General features: G+C 38.2%; 1 protein-coding gene across 1 annotated transcript; it reads right to left on the bottom strand.

The window, feature by feature from the left end:
- Positions 1–1250: 1250 nt before the first annotated feature.
- On the bottom strand, positions 1251–15523 carry LOC148080324 (rhotekin-like). The gene is made up of 13 exons (XM_087792652.1): positions 15468–15523; positions 14372–14571; positions 14103–14149; positions 13711–13764; positions 13463–13580; positions 12960–13196; positions 11423–11517; positions 11262–11368; positions 11085–11210; positions 10157–10292; positions 7149–7250; positions 4908–4995; positions 1251–2081 (listed from the first exon to the last, which is right to left on the bottom strand). The coding sequence occupies exons 1-13, from the start codon at positions 15480–15482 to the stop codon at positions 2075–2077; spliced, it is 1332 nt and encodes a 443-aa protein (XP_087648778.1). The 5' UTR covers positions 15483–15523; the 3' UTR covers positions 1251–2074.
- Positions 15524–15845: the final 322 nt, after the last annotated feature.

Consider the following 15845-nt stretch of genomic DNA (forward strand, 5'->3'; position numbering starts at 1 on the left):
ATTATAATAATAAAGAACATCATAGTTTGTCAGAAATTCAGTGTTTTAAAGCATATATTGTTTTCTTCACAAATAATAAAGCAGTTTAGGAGACAGCTGGGACACCGGTAAAATCTTAGATCCAAGTCACAACATTCCATCCGTTCAAAACACTTCTTCATTATCGGAGAGAGAATTTGTTTCATTGGTGTTTCATGGCCATGACTTTGTCTCGACCGCGTTCTCACCAACAAGTTGTCATGTCTTTAAGCTGCACATCAGTTCTGGTCAAAGACCTACAGAGGACCCTTTGTGTTGAAACCTACATCATCCAAGATGGAATCCTCCCCAGCAACTCTGACCAGAGCTTCACCCTTTGACAATTCCTCATGAATTTGGTCTTTGTCTGCCGACATACAGAGCAGAGCCAGAATCAACATGAGCTGTTTGGCACAGGAACTGAATAGCTTCATCATGTGTCAATGTTGATTTCCTACATTATTGTGATGCTGGGAGTTTACCCAAGGATCAAACCTCAACCTGTTGTGAGTCAACAGAGTGGAGAGGTCACTCAGGCTGTGACGAGTTTCATGAAGGAGAGTGAGGAGATGTACAACTCTGCAGATTCTCTACTGTGACTTATGTTCAGGGTTATTGTATCGTGTGGATCATCCATATTGTGCGAGATAATAAACACAATTCCAACTCATCAGAGAAATTTTGAAACACAACAATCTTGTTCTTATCGAGCTGAGCCTCACAGTGTTGACCTTGACATCCTCCAATCCCATTTTGTTTGTTTGTAATCATTCTAAACTTGGCCAGAGGGTGGAGAGTTCTCAACAGAATTGCACAAGAGGCTGGAATCTTAAACATGTTCCGGCTGACGGCCTGTATAGTGATTCTTGAAGGATAATTTTAGCACCAGGTATCTCTGTGTCAACAACACATATTTCTTCTTGAGGCAAAAACATTCATCATTAAAGGCCTTTTTTTCATGTTTGGAGTTTCCAGGTTAATTCTTCTCCAAGAAAGTGTCAAAAGTTTAGATTTTGTGATAAATTAGCATTGCATCTTTGGGTGTGAAAGAGGTTTAGAAGCCACCAAGGTAAATGTTATAAGTAGAATAGTTGTTGCTGGCAATATATTTGTAAAAGTACTTCATAATATGCTTGACATTTTTATAATACCCACAGAAATTGAGAAAAACTTTACATAGGGTCAGGTCTAGAAAACCGTTTATTGTGAATTATATTATGCAACCCGGACATTTTTTTCATGGCTAGATGGTCCAATAAAGAATTATTACGAATATATTCATTTAAAATATGTCATTTTTAACCATAATTATATTCATTGTTTAATTCTAAAAATTGTCTATTTGATACTAAACTATATCTTTTTCAAAATCGTCTTTTATCCTTTGCTTGTATGCACCACCTTTTCTGTTACAGAGAATCTGTGACATCATTGAAAAATAAGTTTGATGTGTTTGGTAGAGCTTAAATGAACTCACGTTACAATAAAGTTTATTCTCAACTGTAATTTAAGGTTATTTACATTTTAAGGTGAATGTTATACTTGCTAGCATAGCTTTAGCATATAGCATATAACAGTGCAAGCTGCAGAGACTCGAACTTTACCATCCCGTATCCTTGTTCGTATATTTTGAAGATAAGTTCTGTAAATCTATAATGAAATTACACAATCAAATTACTGGTATGTAATTGATTGAGATTTTTTTTATGACAGGAATTTCGTAAAAATCTCAGGAAAGAGGAATTTATCTGCTGTATGAAAATGGAAATCATCTTATTTAGAAAAAATTAAAGGAGTTTGATGTTTTGTCATTTCAATGGTTGTAGCTGACCACTTAAGATTATATTGTCAGTAAAGTTTTGATTTTCTTTTTCCAGTAAAAAAACCTCGATTAATTCAATTGATTCTGTCACAGATGTTCTGAGGGACTTAAGGAAAGTGACACATGTATACATACAAAAGACACACAATTTAGATAAATGGACCTGATCAGGTCAGTAATCAACAGTTAACACCGGTAATCTCTTCTTCTTCCTGGTCGACACTTCTGGTCCCGTCAATAGCTGTAAACCAAAAAAAGAACAACAAAATCAAGATAAGGAACACGTTCGAAAAGGAATTTCACCATCTACAGGTTTAGCCAAGAGCTCTTGGCTGCCACTATGTTTGTAATGGCGTCGGTCGGTATGAGGATGCAGCTGCTTATTTACCAGCAGGAACGTTGAGAATCTGGGAAATCACCCTGACTCCTCCCAATAGATGTTAGAATTATGATTGCAATGAAACTATCAACGTCTCGTATGATTGAAGCTGAATCATTCAGAATAAAAGAGACATTGTGTCAAAATATTTATAAATATTTTGTATGAAACTATGTTATTTTGTCTTGAGAGTTCATTATTTTAAATTTAAACACAAATAAGTAGTTAGTGATACCTTTGTGTTGCCCAAAGATATCCTGAGACATACCTTAATAATGAAGATCCGTCTGCAGATTCATTGTAAACAAGCAGTTCTCACGCATTTAACACTGAGTCAGGTATCATTTACCCGCTGTTTTGCATATCTGTTTTGGTTTGAATATAACAGGTGAAGTTATTTTATTATGAGCTAAAGTTCATAAAAAATACTTAAGATAATAAGATACACATTGACTGACTGGTTTGTTTTGTAATTCCTAAATTACACGTAGTACATTGTAGTTCATGATAAAGAATCTCCAAAGTATACTCTTCATACCCATGGTGTTCCTTCATGCCTAATAGTTCAATAAAGTGTTAAAATTTAAATAGTTGCAGATATATTTTTTTACAAATAACATATTTTATGCCGCCTTTTTTCAGTTGCAATAAAAGTGACGCTGATAGCAGCTATCTTTACGCTCTCCACAGCAAAAGGAAGATTGAAATTCTGCGTAATCCTTGAGATGCGCTAAAGCACAAGATAAAAATTTGAAATGATAAGCACTTGCTTCTCTCTCCCTCCCTCTCTCTCCTAAGCCTATACACTATTGATATAACTTCCCAAACATACACTCATATTTGCGCCACTGCAATACTTGAAAATCACTGAGACACATGCATGCGTTGTGCCTCTATCATTGGCCTGGGTCGGGTAGGTTTTGGTTTGGGTTGCAGGGGCAGTCCGAGGCATGGCACAACCTGCAGGGCCTCTCTGGGGTGACATCTGATGCCCATAGCCCCCGTCCCTTAGTTGCTTTGGGGGGCTCGGCCCAGTGGGCCCGTGGTAGCATCCAGGGGTACGGTGCTGGAAGGAGGTGATATTGTGGCTGTTTGAGACATCAAAGGCTGGGTAGGCTAGTGGTCTGACTGTCTTGCAGTGGCACCTGGACTGCCCGGGGATGTGGTTGAGGGTTGGCTTGTGGCACTGGGATCCCCTCTGACCTTCTTAGATGCATGTCCGTGGATATAATAGTATAATAGTGCAATTATTAGTATAATAGTGCAATTATTTCTTCATTAGCTAAACCACAAGTTACGTCAGAAAAATCAAAGAGTGAGAATCCTCTCATAATATAACATTTCACATTTATTACTTCACAGTTTGATAATGATATCATCAATTATTCTATAGAATTTATAAGATGATGGAAAAAATATTTAAATGATCTTTAATGATGTTATTCCACAATACTAATTTTGGTATGTCATCAAACATTTCAACCCATACAATTAAAATGTTTTAATTTTGACAGATGACGTGAGATCTGTATTGAATTCATGTTTCCACAATCCAAAGTCAAAAGACAAGTTTGTAATAAGGTTTGTTAAAAAATAAATATGGACTCAAGCAATAAAAACAATGTTCTGTGATATCCAGTAATTTTTTTTATCTTGCTAGTAATGATTAGATGACGTGTTTTAAGATAAGATGTGGGATTAGATGTTCCATCGTATCAAACGATTGAGTGGGATGAGAACATCCTCTGAATCGAGAGATAAATGATCTCTGACACAAAACTGTAAAGTCAAAGACTTACATTAAAACAACCTTAAAATATTTTTTAACCCTGAAAACTGTACTTTCATTTCATAAATTTAGACTCAGTAATTTTTTTAATTTACTTATTCTGACCTTTATGCGAGTGAGCTTCAAGTAATACTATACAAAGGCGAAATTTTAAGCCACATGATTTAAATTTCCAATCTGTAATACTTGTTTTGTACACAATATGTTTAAAATAGTAAAAAACAATAATTCTTAAATTAAATATACTATAAACATTATGTGTGTAATTTACAAACCCTCAACCAAAGTCAAACAAAGGTTTCATTGTAAAAAAAAATGAAACCGTGACTCAGATCCTCCAGATAGGGAAATGAAAATATATTAACTATCAACGTTTCCTGCTGAACCGGTGGATCCAGTGGCCTCTGCGCGTGCACGGTAGTCCATCCAGGTAATTATAAGAAAGTAGTTATTCCAGCTGCTCTGGGTCCAGTGGTAAATATACCATGTTTACGACTTTATGACTGTTTTGGGTCAAGTCCAGTGAAATATTTGATTGCTGTCCAGGTGCAACATTCCAGTCTGCCTTTAAAGATAAGTCATTGAGCTCCACCGACCATCAGGTAAGTCACTGAAATATGTCTGCATTGTGGCAGACTTTGAGTCCATTTTTCTGAGAAAAATAATCCAAGACGGAGCACTACTCTGAGAAGCCTTTTGGTGGCGTTTCCACAGTTTATGTCAGAAACAGTTTCATTTTGAGCATCCATTGTTTGGAGGGCATCTTGGCAAGTGTAATTCACGCTCTTCCAGTTCCACAATCACAGTATATGGGTCATGTTAAGTCTTCCAATCCACTATGCCTCACTTACTACTGAGAAGCTGAATGCAACTTGGACAATAATGTGTTGTAGTCTTACCTTTCCTTGTAGTAGTGCCAAAGCTTGGCTCTGATCTCCAGGGACAAATCTGGTACTGCAGCACCCTCAGTGGGACAGCAGGGGGACACTAAGCAACAATTTAAAATACACACAGGTCAGAATCATCCGGGGATAAACAGTTAAAGCATTTATCATATGTCCCTGCTCATTTTAAGATTTGAATTGATAGTATAGCCGGATTTCACTCTTCAAAATCACATGAGTCCACATGAGGACAAGTAGAAAATGAGTGAAGTTTTGGGTGATCTATCTCTTTTAGGCCCAATGGTAATAGGAACTTCGATAAAACCTAAAGATGCGTCTGGTAGTTACAGGATATGCTGGAACTAAATGATGGGTCTGGAGGCGCAACAATCAAGAACCTCTGATGGACCACGGTATAAGAGCGGACATTTTATTTATTTTATGAGTAAAGCGGCCAACTCAAGGAACTCTAGGAAGGATAGTAGATAGAGTCCAGGTTTTAAAGACTTCCAGTATTCTCTAGATGCATCAGGGGAAAAATGGATCTCAACCAATGAAAGAAGATGTCCTCGCACCCATGGATTCTTAACGCAAGATCCTTAAACAGTCATTTGAATTGAATCCCGAATTTCTTAGCAAAGCAATTTTTGAAACAGGAAAAAAAAATGGATAGGAAACAAAGATTTCTCATTACGAAGTGCCAGGTAATGTGAGACTCAAATGTTCAGCCAGATCAAAGAGGACCATACTTTCCTCCCCAATGAAACGCCTCTTCCTGGAGCATACTATGGCTCCCCCATGCATTTTTATTGTTTTGTATACTTTTAATGCTGTTATCTGGCTCTTGTCCTCAAGCATAGAGGCCAAAACATTTCGCTCTTGTTCGTTCAGTTAAATCAGTTGAAGCAAAGGCCGACATTTTCAACAGGACAATATTTATACATATTGACAGTGACTAAAAGCTCAAACAGAATATGTTGTCAGTCTACATTTCTCTTATTAGAGGCTCAATCTAATGAGACGTCAACATGCTTTCCAGCTGACTACAGTTTATAATACGTTGACGAGCCAAATTTGTGTTTGACACGTGTGTTAAATGATTACATCGCCCTGTATTATATTTTTACTGGAAGCCAGCCAACAGACTTCAATGTCTGATATGAGAGTGATTTAAATATATATTTACATCATTCAGACAGTGACGTCTTCCTCAGTGTTGTGTCAAGAACGTACTTTGACTTGACTGACGTGTCACTGATGGTGGAGATCAAACAGAAGAATTTTAGCAATAAGGTTTGTTGCCAGAGGGGTCGCCGGAGCCTCCAGGAGCTTCACAGCTGTATGTCTGGTAATAGACTCTAGATTAAGATCCTGTTTTTGACCTGGATTCAAAAAGAAGCTGCAGTAGAAAACTCTGATAAAATGAAAAAACAAACCACTTCTGCTTCACGACAATTATGACCTCCTGCATCTCCTGGTTTTCTTCCATCATCAGTCAACGACATTTGGACTTAGGGTACAAATCACTTGTTCCCACGAAGGCATTAGAAAGAATGTTCCAATTGATGGCCTGGACTTCAGACTTATCACTCAGTGTCACTTTTAAGAGCCATTTAATGAAGCGCGTTTGTTTTCATCCAAAAACCGGTTTGTCCGCTCATTCCTGGGCCGCATTCCACTTAGAATAGAAACAGAGCTGGTGCAGATCACGAAAGAAACGTGAGTCGTTCTGAGGTTAAAGCAAACCTTTCTTCTACTCAGACACACAACACTTTAAACTACTTCCCACGTCTTCATCGACCATTTCAAGAGTCAGGTTTGCAAAGGATCTGAGCAATTTCCTTGCAGTAAAAGCTTAAAAGATCACAGATAAAATAACTTCCTGTTGAGCTTGTCCAGACATGAATTAATAAATATTTCTCTTTGAGTCATTGAGATGTACCTATTCAAGAACTCATGGGTCTACTTTACGGTGTGATGCAGAAATCTTGTTGTTCTACTGAAACCCTGGTTGGTTGGTTTCTGGGGACAAAATCACTCATTTCTTCTTGATGAATTTTCCCTCTGATCATACGTCACCATTGAATTCATGACTTGACTCAGAAGTTTGGCTTCTTTCTCTTGAACCTCTCTAAACATGTCTACTTCCCCAGCTACTCTGGAGTGCTGTTCAACCCTGACTGCACTCTCTTCTTCTCCTCTGATGAATGTGTTCATCCCACTCAAATGTACCAACGATGGGGAAGATGTCTTCACCTATTTCATGGAAAAGTGACCTTGGCTTGACGGTGAGGGATTTCCGACAGTTCTTCGCCGGCTCGATCATCATCAGGTCTTCAGCGCATTTCTTCCACTCTGCTGTGGAGGGAAGACACGGACAAACCCTCAGCTTCATTTCATCTCTAGTTGACATGTGGTCCTGCCAGATCCAGATCATCAGTTTACAAATAAACTCCAATAAAGTACTTGAAATAAGCTTGATTAGTTGTATGTGTTTTCATTAAAAATGTAGGAGGTACTAGTATTTCTTTCCCCCCCTCCCACTCATAGGTCTTCCCCTGGACATCTCCCGGTTGAACTCAAATCCAGGAGACATCCTAACGAAACAGTTTCCCCTCCTGGAGGAGCGAGCTTCTAACTCGTATAAGTGTTGGTCAGCACAGAGCTGATGAAAATAGATGAGATATGAAATTCTCCATTCTTCCTTCACACGTTAACAAGACCTCAACATACTTCAACTCCTTTGCCTGGTGAAGGCTCTCATCTGGGCAACAGAAAATCAGAAGAGCTGATTCTATTTTTTCTTGATATTTATTGTCCACCACAGAGATAACAAATAATGTGCAGTGTTTAACAACACACATACTTGATTATTATTAGATATGTTATTAAAATGAGAATGAGCTCTGTGTTTGTGCATCTTTGGGAGCCTTCTTGTGAGTATGTGTTTTTTTGTATCAATGTTAATGTCAACATGTGTTTATTGTGGAAGAACGTTTTGTTGTGAGTGTTTATCTTATATGTGAATCTGAGTTTATGATTTTTTTGCTCACTTGTTACTGTGTGAACTGTGTGTGTTTATGCTGGCGTGCACAAGCTTGTGCCAATAAAGCCCTCGTATGTTTAACACGAAGAACTATGTCTGAGAGACTAGTGTTTAACGACGATATTTTTATTTGTTGAAAAGAAAATTGTAAGATGGTTCACTTTATGTCAGACTGATAATCACTGCTCGCTAAATTACAACCTGTGGTGAGATTCCTCAGAAGATCTCTTGACTCAAATGACACTTCCGTGAATCTCAAGAACTAACTCTCAGATGCTTACTTTGTCCACTCAAACTCCTTTACCTTCCAGCACCAACTATCAATTTCTCTCTTTAACTCACTAGCCTGGAATCTGAAACACTTTCACTCGACCTCTCACCCCTGAAAAATTTCAACATCTGATACTTTCATGTCCACTGCTGAGTCTTAACTGCTATGTAACTCTTCAACTAGCTAACAATGGATTTCTGACACGTAACTATGACACCAACTAGATAAAACTAACTATCTAACCCTAACTAGTTAAAACTACATTTACGACACTAACTAGTTAAAATTGACTCTCTAATCCTCACTCGGTTAAAACTTATTCTAGAAACTAACAACAACCTGGTTAAATTAGCGCTCTGACACAAACTAGGTTACACCACTGGTAAACACTGACTCTCTAACCCTAGTTGACACTTACTAGTTTCCAATAAGTTACACTTACACTAATTAGGTTATACTAACTCTCCAACACCAGCTCGCAAACAGTAACACTTAAAAACAACTAGTTAAAAATAACTGCTCAATCATAACACTAACCAGGTAACATTTACAACAGTAAGTAAGTAATATTTGTTGAGCGCTTTTTCAGACCAGGGTCACAAAGCGCTTGAACAATCAAAGCAATATCCTTTGACACAGTTGATCACCAGATCCTGCTAAGAAGATTGAGTGATAAAATCTAGGTAAAATCCCCTGGGTAAAATCATTCAGAGATTTCCTGATGTTTCTTACCACATTTTTGCTGATGACATCCAGCTCTACTGCTCTTTTGATCCAACTGAGCCCCAGAGGCTGAACAGCTTAGTCAATTGTTTGCTAGAAATCAAACAATGGTTCAGTGAAAACACTTTGCAGCTTAATGTGGATAAAACTGAAACTCTGGTGATTACTCCTGATGATAAGGTTCCAGGGTTGAGTCAGTACTTGGGTGACTTAGGTCAGTCTGTTGATTGTTTTGATAAAGACATGTCTCTTGTTCAACATTGCAGAAAACTGACCAGAAACTGTTTCTTTCAACTGAGAAAATTCTCTAAACTGAGGAAAATGTTGTCACAACATGATCTGGAGTTTGTAATCCATGCGTTTGTGTCTTCTCGTCTGGACTATTGCCACAGTTTATTTTCATGACTAAACAAGAAGCAGCTGTCTCGCCTGCAGTGGCTGCCAGTTTTTTCAGGATCAAATTTTAAATTCTGGTTCTAACTTTCAGGGCTATTCATGGTCAGGCTCCTCCTTACATCACTGATCTGATCCAGCCTTACACCCCAGCTCGGGCTCTGAGGTCTATAGATCAGAATCTACTGATGGTTCCTCGCACACGGTTCAGGACCAGAGGAGAGAAATCCTACCAGGCTGTTTCTCCTAAGCTTTGGAACGATCTTTCTCTCTCTGTGTTTGATGGATCTACTGACTCCTTTAAGAAACATCTTTAGACATTTCTATTCGTTAAGGCTTTTCCATGATTTTCTGAGACTCCTGTGTTGTTCTCAGTGGTGTCTTGACCTTTTAAGTATTTATTTTATTGGGTATTGTTTTGATTGTTTAAGCGCTTTGTGACCCTGGTCTGGAACAATAAAATAAAATATAGAAACTAAGTAACTACTTACTTTAACAGGAATGATGCAATACTAACTATCTTAAATTAACGAGTAAAGACTGATGGGTGAAGAGTAATAGGTTAAGAGTCAAACACTAGCACTAATTCTTCAACACTAACTATTTAACTTTAACGTGGTAACAGTAAATCTCTTAAACTAACTAGTTAATGCTTACTAGCCAATACTAACCAGGTAAAACTAACTATCTAACACCAACTAGTAAATCTAACTAGGTAACACAAACTCCATTACTCTAACTTGTTTTCTGTGTATGAGCTCACAGACAAAGTAAGTCAAAATGGTCTCGATACAAAGTCGGGCTCACGTAGCTTCCCGAAGTTTTTCTCACCCAGACTGAAGACGTGGTGTTTGAGGGCGAGGAACCATCTGTGTGTGTCTTCTGCCGTCAGCATGTGAGTCACGTCACTCTTGTTGATGTGTAGAAGCTGGCAACCGTCTGACTGAGACACAGAGAGCGTTGTTTCCTGACAAGACAGGACTCATCACTCTGGAATCTTAATTGACTGGCATGTATTGTCTGATAATAATTTGACCTGTCGACACCATCAAATACTAACAATACATTCATGCGTAGACGTTTACTGGCAGAATCAATTCATGTCAAATGTACTATCCTGAAAACTAGATTGACCATATTGTGTTGGTGATAATTGGCTTATTATTGTGTGATAAAGAAACATAGTTAGTCAGAGAATTATTTCAAAACATGTTTGGCATAATGTAAGTGAAACTAAAATAATAGCAACTATAGGTAATAACAATTTTATTCAGTAGAATTAATAATAAAAATAAGATAGATGATAATTTCTGATCTCGTTTGATAGTTTATTGCATATGATTATCTCGTCTTTGAATTCGAAGTATTTATTTGAACGATGGAAAAAATATTGTACATATTTTCAAGGTGACCCAAAGGCCCGAAAACAAATGTTTGTGGTGGTGACCCTGAGATAACGCAAGGGTTAAAAATTATTCAAGTTATTTATTTAAATTTGTATATTTAATTATTTATTTTCTGTGCTTCTGTCGAAGACGACGATAAACAAATGAATGATGATGATTAAAAATGTATATGTAAAATAAGACAAAAAGTATGGAAAAACATTATAATTTATAATAAATAACTTTAGGACGAATATTGAGTTTGGATTTTTTTTGGAACCGTGGTGTCAGCTGGATCTTCGATATTGATTTGTATTTATTTTGTATGGTTTTTGTTTCAATCATCAATGTGGACGTTCATCTTTCGCACACACCTTGCTGATAGAGATTTCAATGACGGGGCTCCTCTCCTCCTGCAGGTCTTCTGGTCCCTGATAGCAGTCAAGACTTCTCCCTCTGAGGACCCCGATAACGTTTCTCCAGCCATCTTCTCCGTCCAGCTGCACCAGAGTGTGAGTCTTGTTCAGATGGGGGAAGGAGCGAAGACTCACCTGAACCTGGAGCTGACCGCTGATGGGCGTCTGGGTCAGGCAGAGCGGCTGAGCCACCAGGCGGCAGCACATGTTGCCGTAGAGTGGCAGCCAGAAGGGACTTTCCTCTGGAGAAGACGAGTTGGTGAACAGGGAGACATGAGGAGGAAGGAATGAATCACCTGAAGCCGTCAGAGAAAAGTCGTGAGTCTTGAAACCGTTGTGGACGTGATGGAGTCTCAGAGTGGTGTGAGCCAGCAGGTTATATTTGGGGCCCCTGAACAAAAGTCAAATAGTGTTTCCTTAAAAGAACAACGGAACAACCTTAAAACATCACATTTATGACCAGACAGGTTCAAACCAAAGGACTCCCACATCAAAAATCTAACATGCTTCAGTCTTGACAAATGATCCAGAACACATTTTTAGCACTAAACTCCACTTACTGAAATCAATTATTAAATTTAAATTATTAAACTTAAATTGTTTGTTAAATGTAAATGCAAATGTATGTAATGTCAAGAACAATCTCGAGAAGTAAAAAAAGATCTTGAGAAGTTTAAAAAAAACAATCCCAAATAAGAGATTGTTCAAATAAGAAATAAGAGAACTATTTTAAGACTTTTAAATTCATTTTGAGTAGTTACAAACAATCTTGAAATAAAAAAAACAGCTCTTTACTAGTGATGGGCTGATGAATCTTCATGAAGCAGTGTCATGTTGTTTAGAGGTCATTAGGTGGCGCCATCAGTTTAAAAATGATGTTATGTTTCATTAGAACAATTGTTTAAAACAAAGGAAAAAAGTTCAGAGACCGCCAGCTAGTGGAAAATGATGACACTGCTTCATGAAGCTTCATAAGACCATCACTAGTCTTTACAGGATTCGCACATGCGAGTAATAGCTGGCGTTTTATTCCTTATATTTCCTTCTTTTTTTCCTTCAGAGGCTCCATATTTTTCAATCCATTTTCTTTTATTATTATTATTCAAGACAACTTTTTTTTCATCAAAAATTTTTTTTTTATATTCAGTTAAAGAAAATGTTTAGGGGATTCACAATATCAAAGGAAGAAAAACATGGATTCAAATGTTGATTTTTACTGTCAAACAGTTTGTTTTCCCCAGGTTCAAATCTCCCTTTTTAGCTTCAAAAGATTTGAATCTAGTTTAGCTCCACAGACGAGGACACAATTAAGAAAACTATTTTGAAATTCTGATCCATACAACTGAGGCAGTTTCAGTACTTTCATATCCACTAGATGTCCAGATCTCAAGATCCAAATACTTGCACACAAAAGCGTAAATAGAAAATGTAAATTGCCTATTAACCTGCACACAGGCAAACCAAACATAACTAACATCCAACTAACCAATGACGTCCACACAAACCCGGAGCTGAATCACAAACTTGCACCAACATACTGTACTTCAACTTCAACACTTCCTCCCAGGTGATTCTTATTTTGCATAGACTTCACATTTGTGGAATCAGGTCGATGCTCGCAGGCTCTGATTTCCCCTCGGATGTGTCCATATTGATTCTGAAATATTTTTCATCCAAAAGGCAGAGCTTCTCTTTGATGACATCTCTGAACTTTTTTTCTGAAGATTAGATTTAATTTTCTGGCAAATAACCCCCGGAGAGCCTTCTAGCAGAAAGGCTTCAGGGTAAACATTCTCCAGCTGCGACCAGACTCAGGTTCAGGTGAAGACTCACAGAGCAAAAAGGTCTGGGAGCAGAGGAGGCGACACGCTGGCCGACCTGCCGCCCGAGACCGACCCGCAGACCGCCGCAGACTCAAAGGCGGCGCGGATCTTTTTCCCAGAGGAGCAGCCGAGAGATCCCCCGAGGCGGCCCACTCTCTTGGGGGAGATGGGAGCGGGAGAGAAGTCGTCCACCACGAAGCTGCTGTAGACTTCCACGCGCAGAACGAAATCTGGACTCACATTCTCGCTGCGAACACACAATACAGCACATAAATTGACAGCATCAATACAAAGTGTTCCTGTTGATAAGCTATATATTCTTTCATTATACACTATTTATTTTGTATCAAAGAATATGCACATTAAACATAAACTACTGTATATACTGCACTAAAAAGGCAAATGAAAAGAAGAAAAAGGTACATTTCTACATGATCTATACCAACATGTGAGTGAAGAGACAAACTAAAGGGGACAATTTTCAAGTTCAAGGTTCATGGATAAGTTGCTCACAAGACGACAGGGTCTTCGAAACAAACGTCCGTCAAGGTCCGGTCCACCAGCACCAGCTCGGTGTCCTGGATCTCGGTGCCACACTGGAGGAGGCAGAAGACGGCGCAGCGGTGCAGCTCTGTTCACGAACAAAAATGACCCAAGCATTATGACTGTCTCCCTATAGAAGCCGTTTCTTTGGTCAGCCAGTCCACAGTGGTCAGTAGCTGGTACAAGTAAATCAGTGAAGTTTTTGTTCCTGAACTCACCGCCCTTGTTTTTGAAGTACTCAGAGTCCTTCCACATGAGGGGGATCCGCAGACCTGGAGAAAAAGTATGACTTTATTTAATAAAATTATATAAAACATAAAACAATTTTGACAATATAACATAGCTTTTTAAAAATATATATATACATATTTGAATATATTTGAATTCAAAATATTTTATTTACTGAATGTACTATCATACAAATCTGATCTTTTTACATTTGATCTGTTCAGTGACACTTCAGATATTTATTATAATTATTGTTAGTACTATTTTGAATTGTACAATTCCATACCCTAAAATATATATACTTTTTTTAAGCAGAATTTAAATATATGTGATTTGACAATACAAAATAAGACCAACACTACACACGTCCAGGCCTCCATACCTGACAGAGCGACTGTTCCGATACAAGAGCCTGTTTCTTCAGACGGCCTGTTGTCAGTGAAAAGAGGTTTTAGAGACTCGAAATAAACATTATTATGGATATCAATAACTTCACTCAACATATCTGCAACACTATGAGAAGATGTCAAATGTGTGGAAGATGTCGTATCAGCACACACACAATAAGTAAATAATTTTTTTAACGTGCCAAACGTCTACAAACGGCGCCCTCTAGTGTCAGATCAGCGACACCGCATCATGAAGCTTCACCTGCGCCCTGCTCTCTGTAGGACCTGCTCCTTCCTCATCCTCTGCAGCTGACTCAGCAGGGCCAGGATCCGGGTGTTGCAGGTGAGCAGGGTCTTGGACACCTCCAGGGCTTGATCTCTCTGGGTACAAGCGGCCAGGAGCCTGCTGGCCCCCTCACGTATCCGCACCTCCCTCTCCACCTGCTGCAGCACCTCCTCGTCCTGGCGGAGGAGAAACACTCCAGGATTGATGGTAAACAAGACTTCTTGAATCAGAAGCTGTGTCGCCTGGTTGACTACTCATAATTGTCCTGTGTTAAGAGAAATAAGCCCTCTTGTTAAACTACACCCATTAGTCTCTCATTCCCTTCACTTTTTTCAATTAAAAAAAAAAAAATTTTTTATTATTATTAACAATTACCATGGAAATATATTTAGAGATTTATTATGTTGCCATTAAACTTCATTAAGTCATTTGCGACTAAAGTGTTGTATCTCCAGATTGTTGCCAATCCACAGAACCTTTACTCTAAGCCACTGCAGTCTGGCTTTCAGCTTTCAGAAGATTGTTGCATCATGATTCAGACTTTAAGTTCTGATGGAATGTTTTTGTGCTCAAATCTCAAGAAATTACACAACGCTAAGTCGTGGTCAATGACTGTGAGAGAGTTAAAAATAAATCGTTTACAGCACATGATTCTCCCAAAATTTGAGAGTTTAGGTCCAGAAAAGTCTTGTCATGTAGAAGATAAATTAAGGATTTCTTGTAACAATTACAATAGATAAAAATGTGGCGATATAATCATTCCATCTGAGTTTAATGATTTTCAATTTTTCTATAGCAAATCTTTTTCCAATGTGTAAAATATATGGTGCTTAATTGTAATACTTAAAGAATTTCACTGTTTCTTAAAATTAAAAAAGAATTATTGATATAAATTCCTAATTTGTCACATTTTTATAATTTATTTTAAAATATATTTGTATGTCTGTATTGTCCAAAATATTATTGGACAACAAATAACACATTCCACAAATGGAAAATGTCAACATTTCAGAAAGTATTCCAGAAGATAACGCACAACCATATGCAACTGAAACACAAAGTGCTCACTGACCTGTGTGTCGTTCATGCTGTGTGGGCTCCTGAGAGTGTAAGTGGATTAGTGCGAGGAGTTGGACCTGCAGACACAGCAGCTGGTTACTCAGCTCGGGTCAGAACCAACCTCGACCACAAGAAGCTTAGAACACAAACCTGATGTTGTTGTGTTTTCCCACGACCCTCTGGGCAGTCACCGCTTAAAGACACTGGACCGGATCAGGAACAGAACATTCCGGGTTTACAATGAGTTCCACCATCTTTCAGAAGTTCTCCAAATATGCGTCACAATGATTGATTTTTCGATAAGAACTAAGAACATTTGAACTCATAACATCATGAATGAACAATATTGAATAGACGGAGATTTGCAGTGGTCATTGGCTGAAGAACTATT

Source organism: Callionymus lyra, chromosome 5 (assembly GCF_982586985.1).
Source record: "Callionymus lyra chromosome 5, fCalLyr1.hap1.1, whole genome shotgun sequence".
NCBI classification, from domain to species: domain Eukaryota; kingdom Metazoa; phylum Chordata; class Actinopteri; order Syngnathiformes; family Callionymidae; genus Callionymus; species Callionymus lyra.

Excerpts from the sequence above, each read along its gene's own strand:
- LOC148080324 (XM_087792652.1), bottom strand. Across the intron at positions 13,581-13,710 it reads GTACTTCAAAAACAAGGGCG|AGCTGCACCGCTGCGCCGTC; the intron begins GTGAGTTCAGGA and ends GTTCGTGAACAG. Across the intron at positions 4,996-7,148 it reads GTCACTTTTCCATGAAATAG|TGTCCCCCTGCTGTCCCACT; the intron begins GTGAAGACATCT and ends ATTGTTGCTTAG.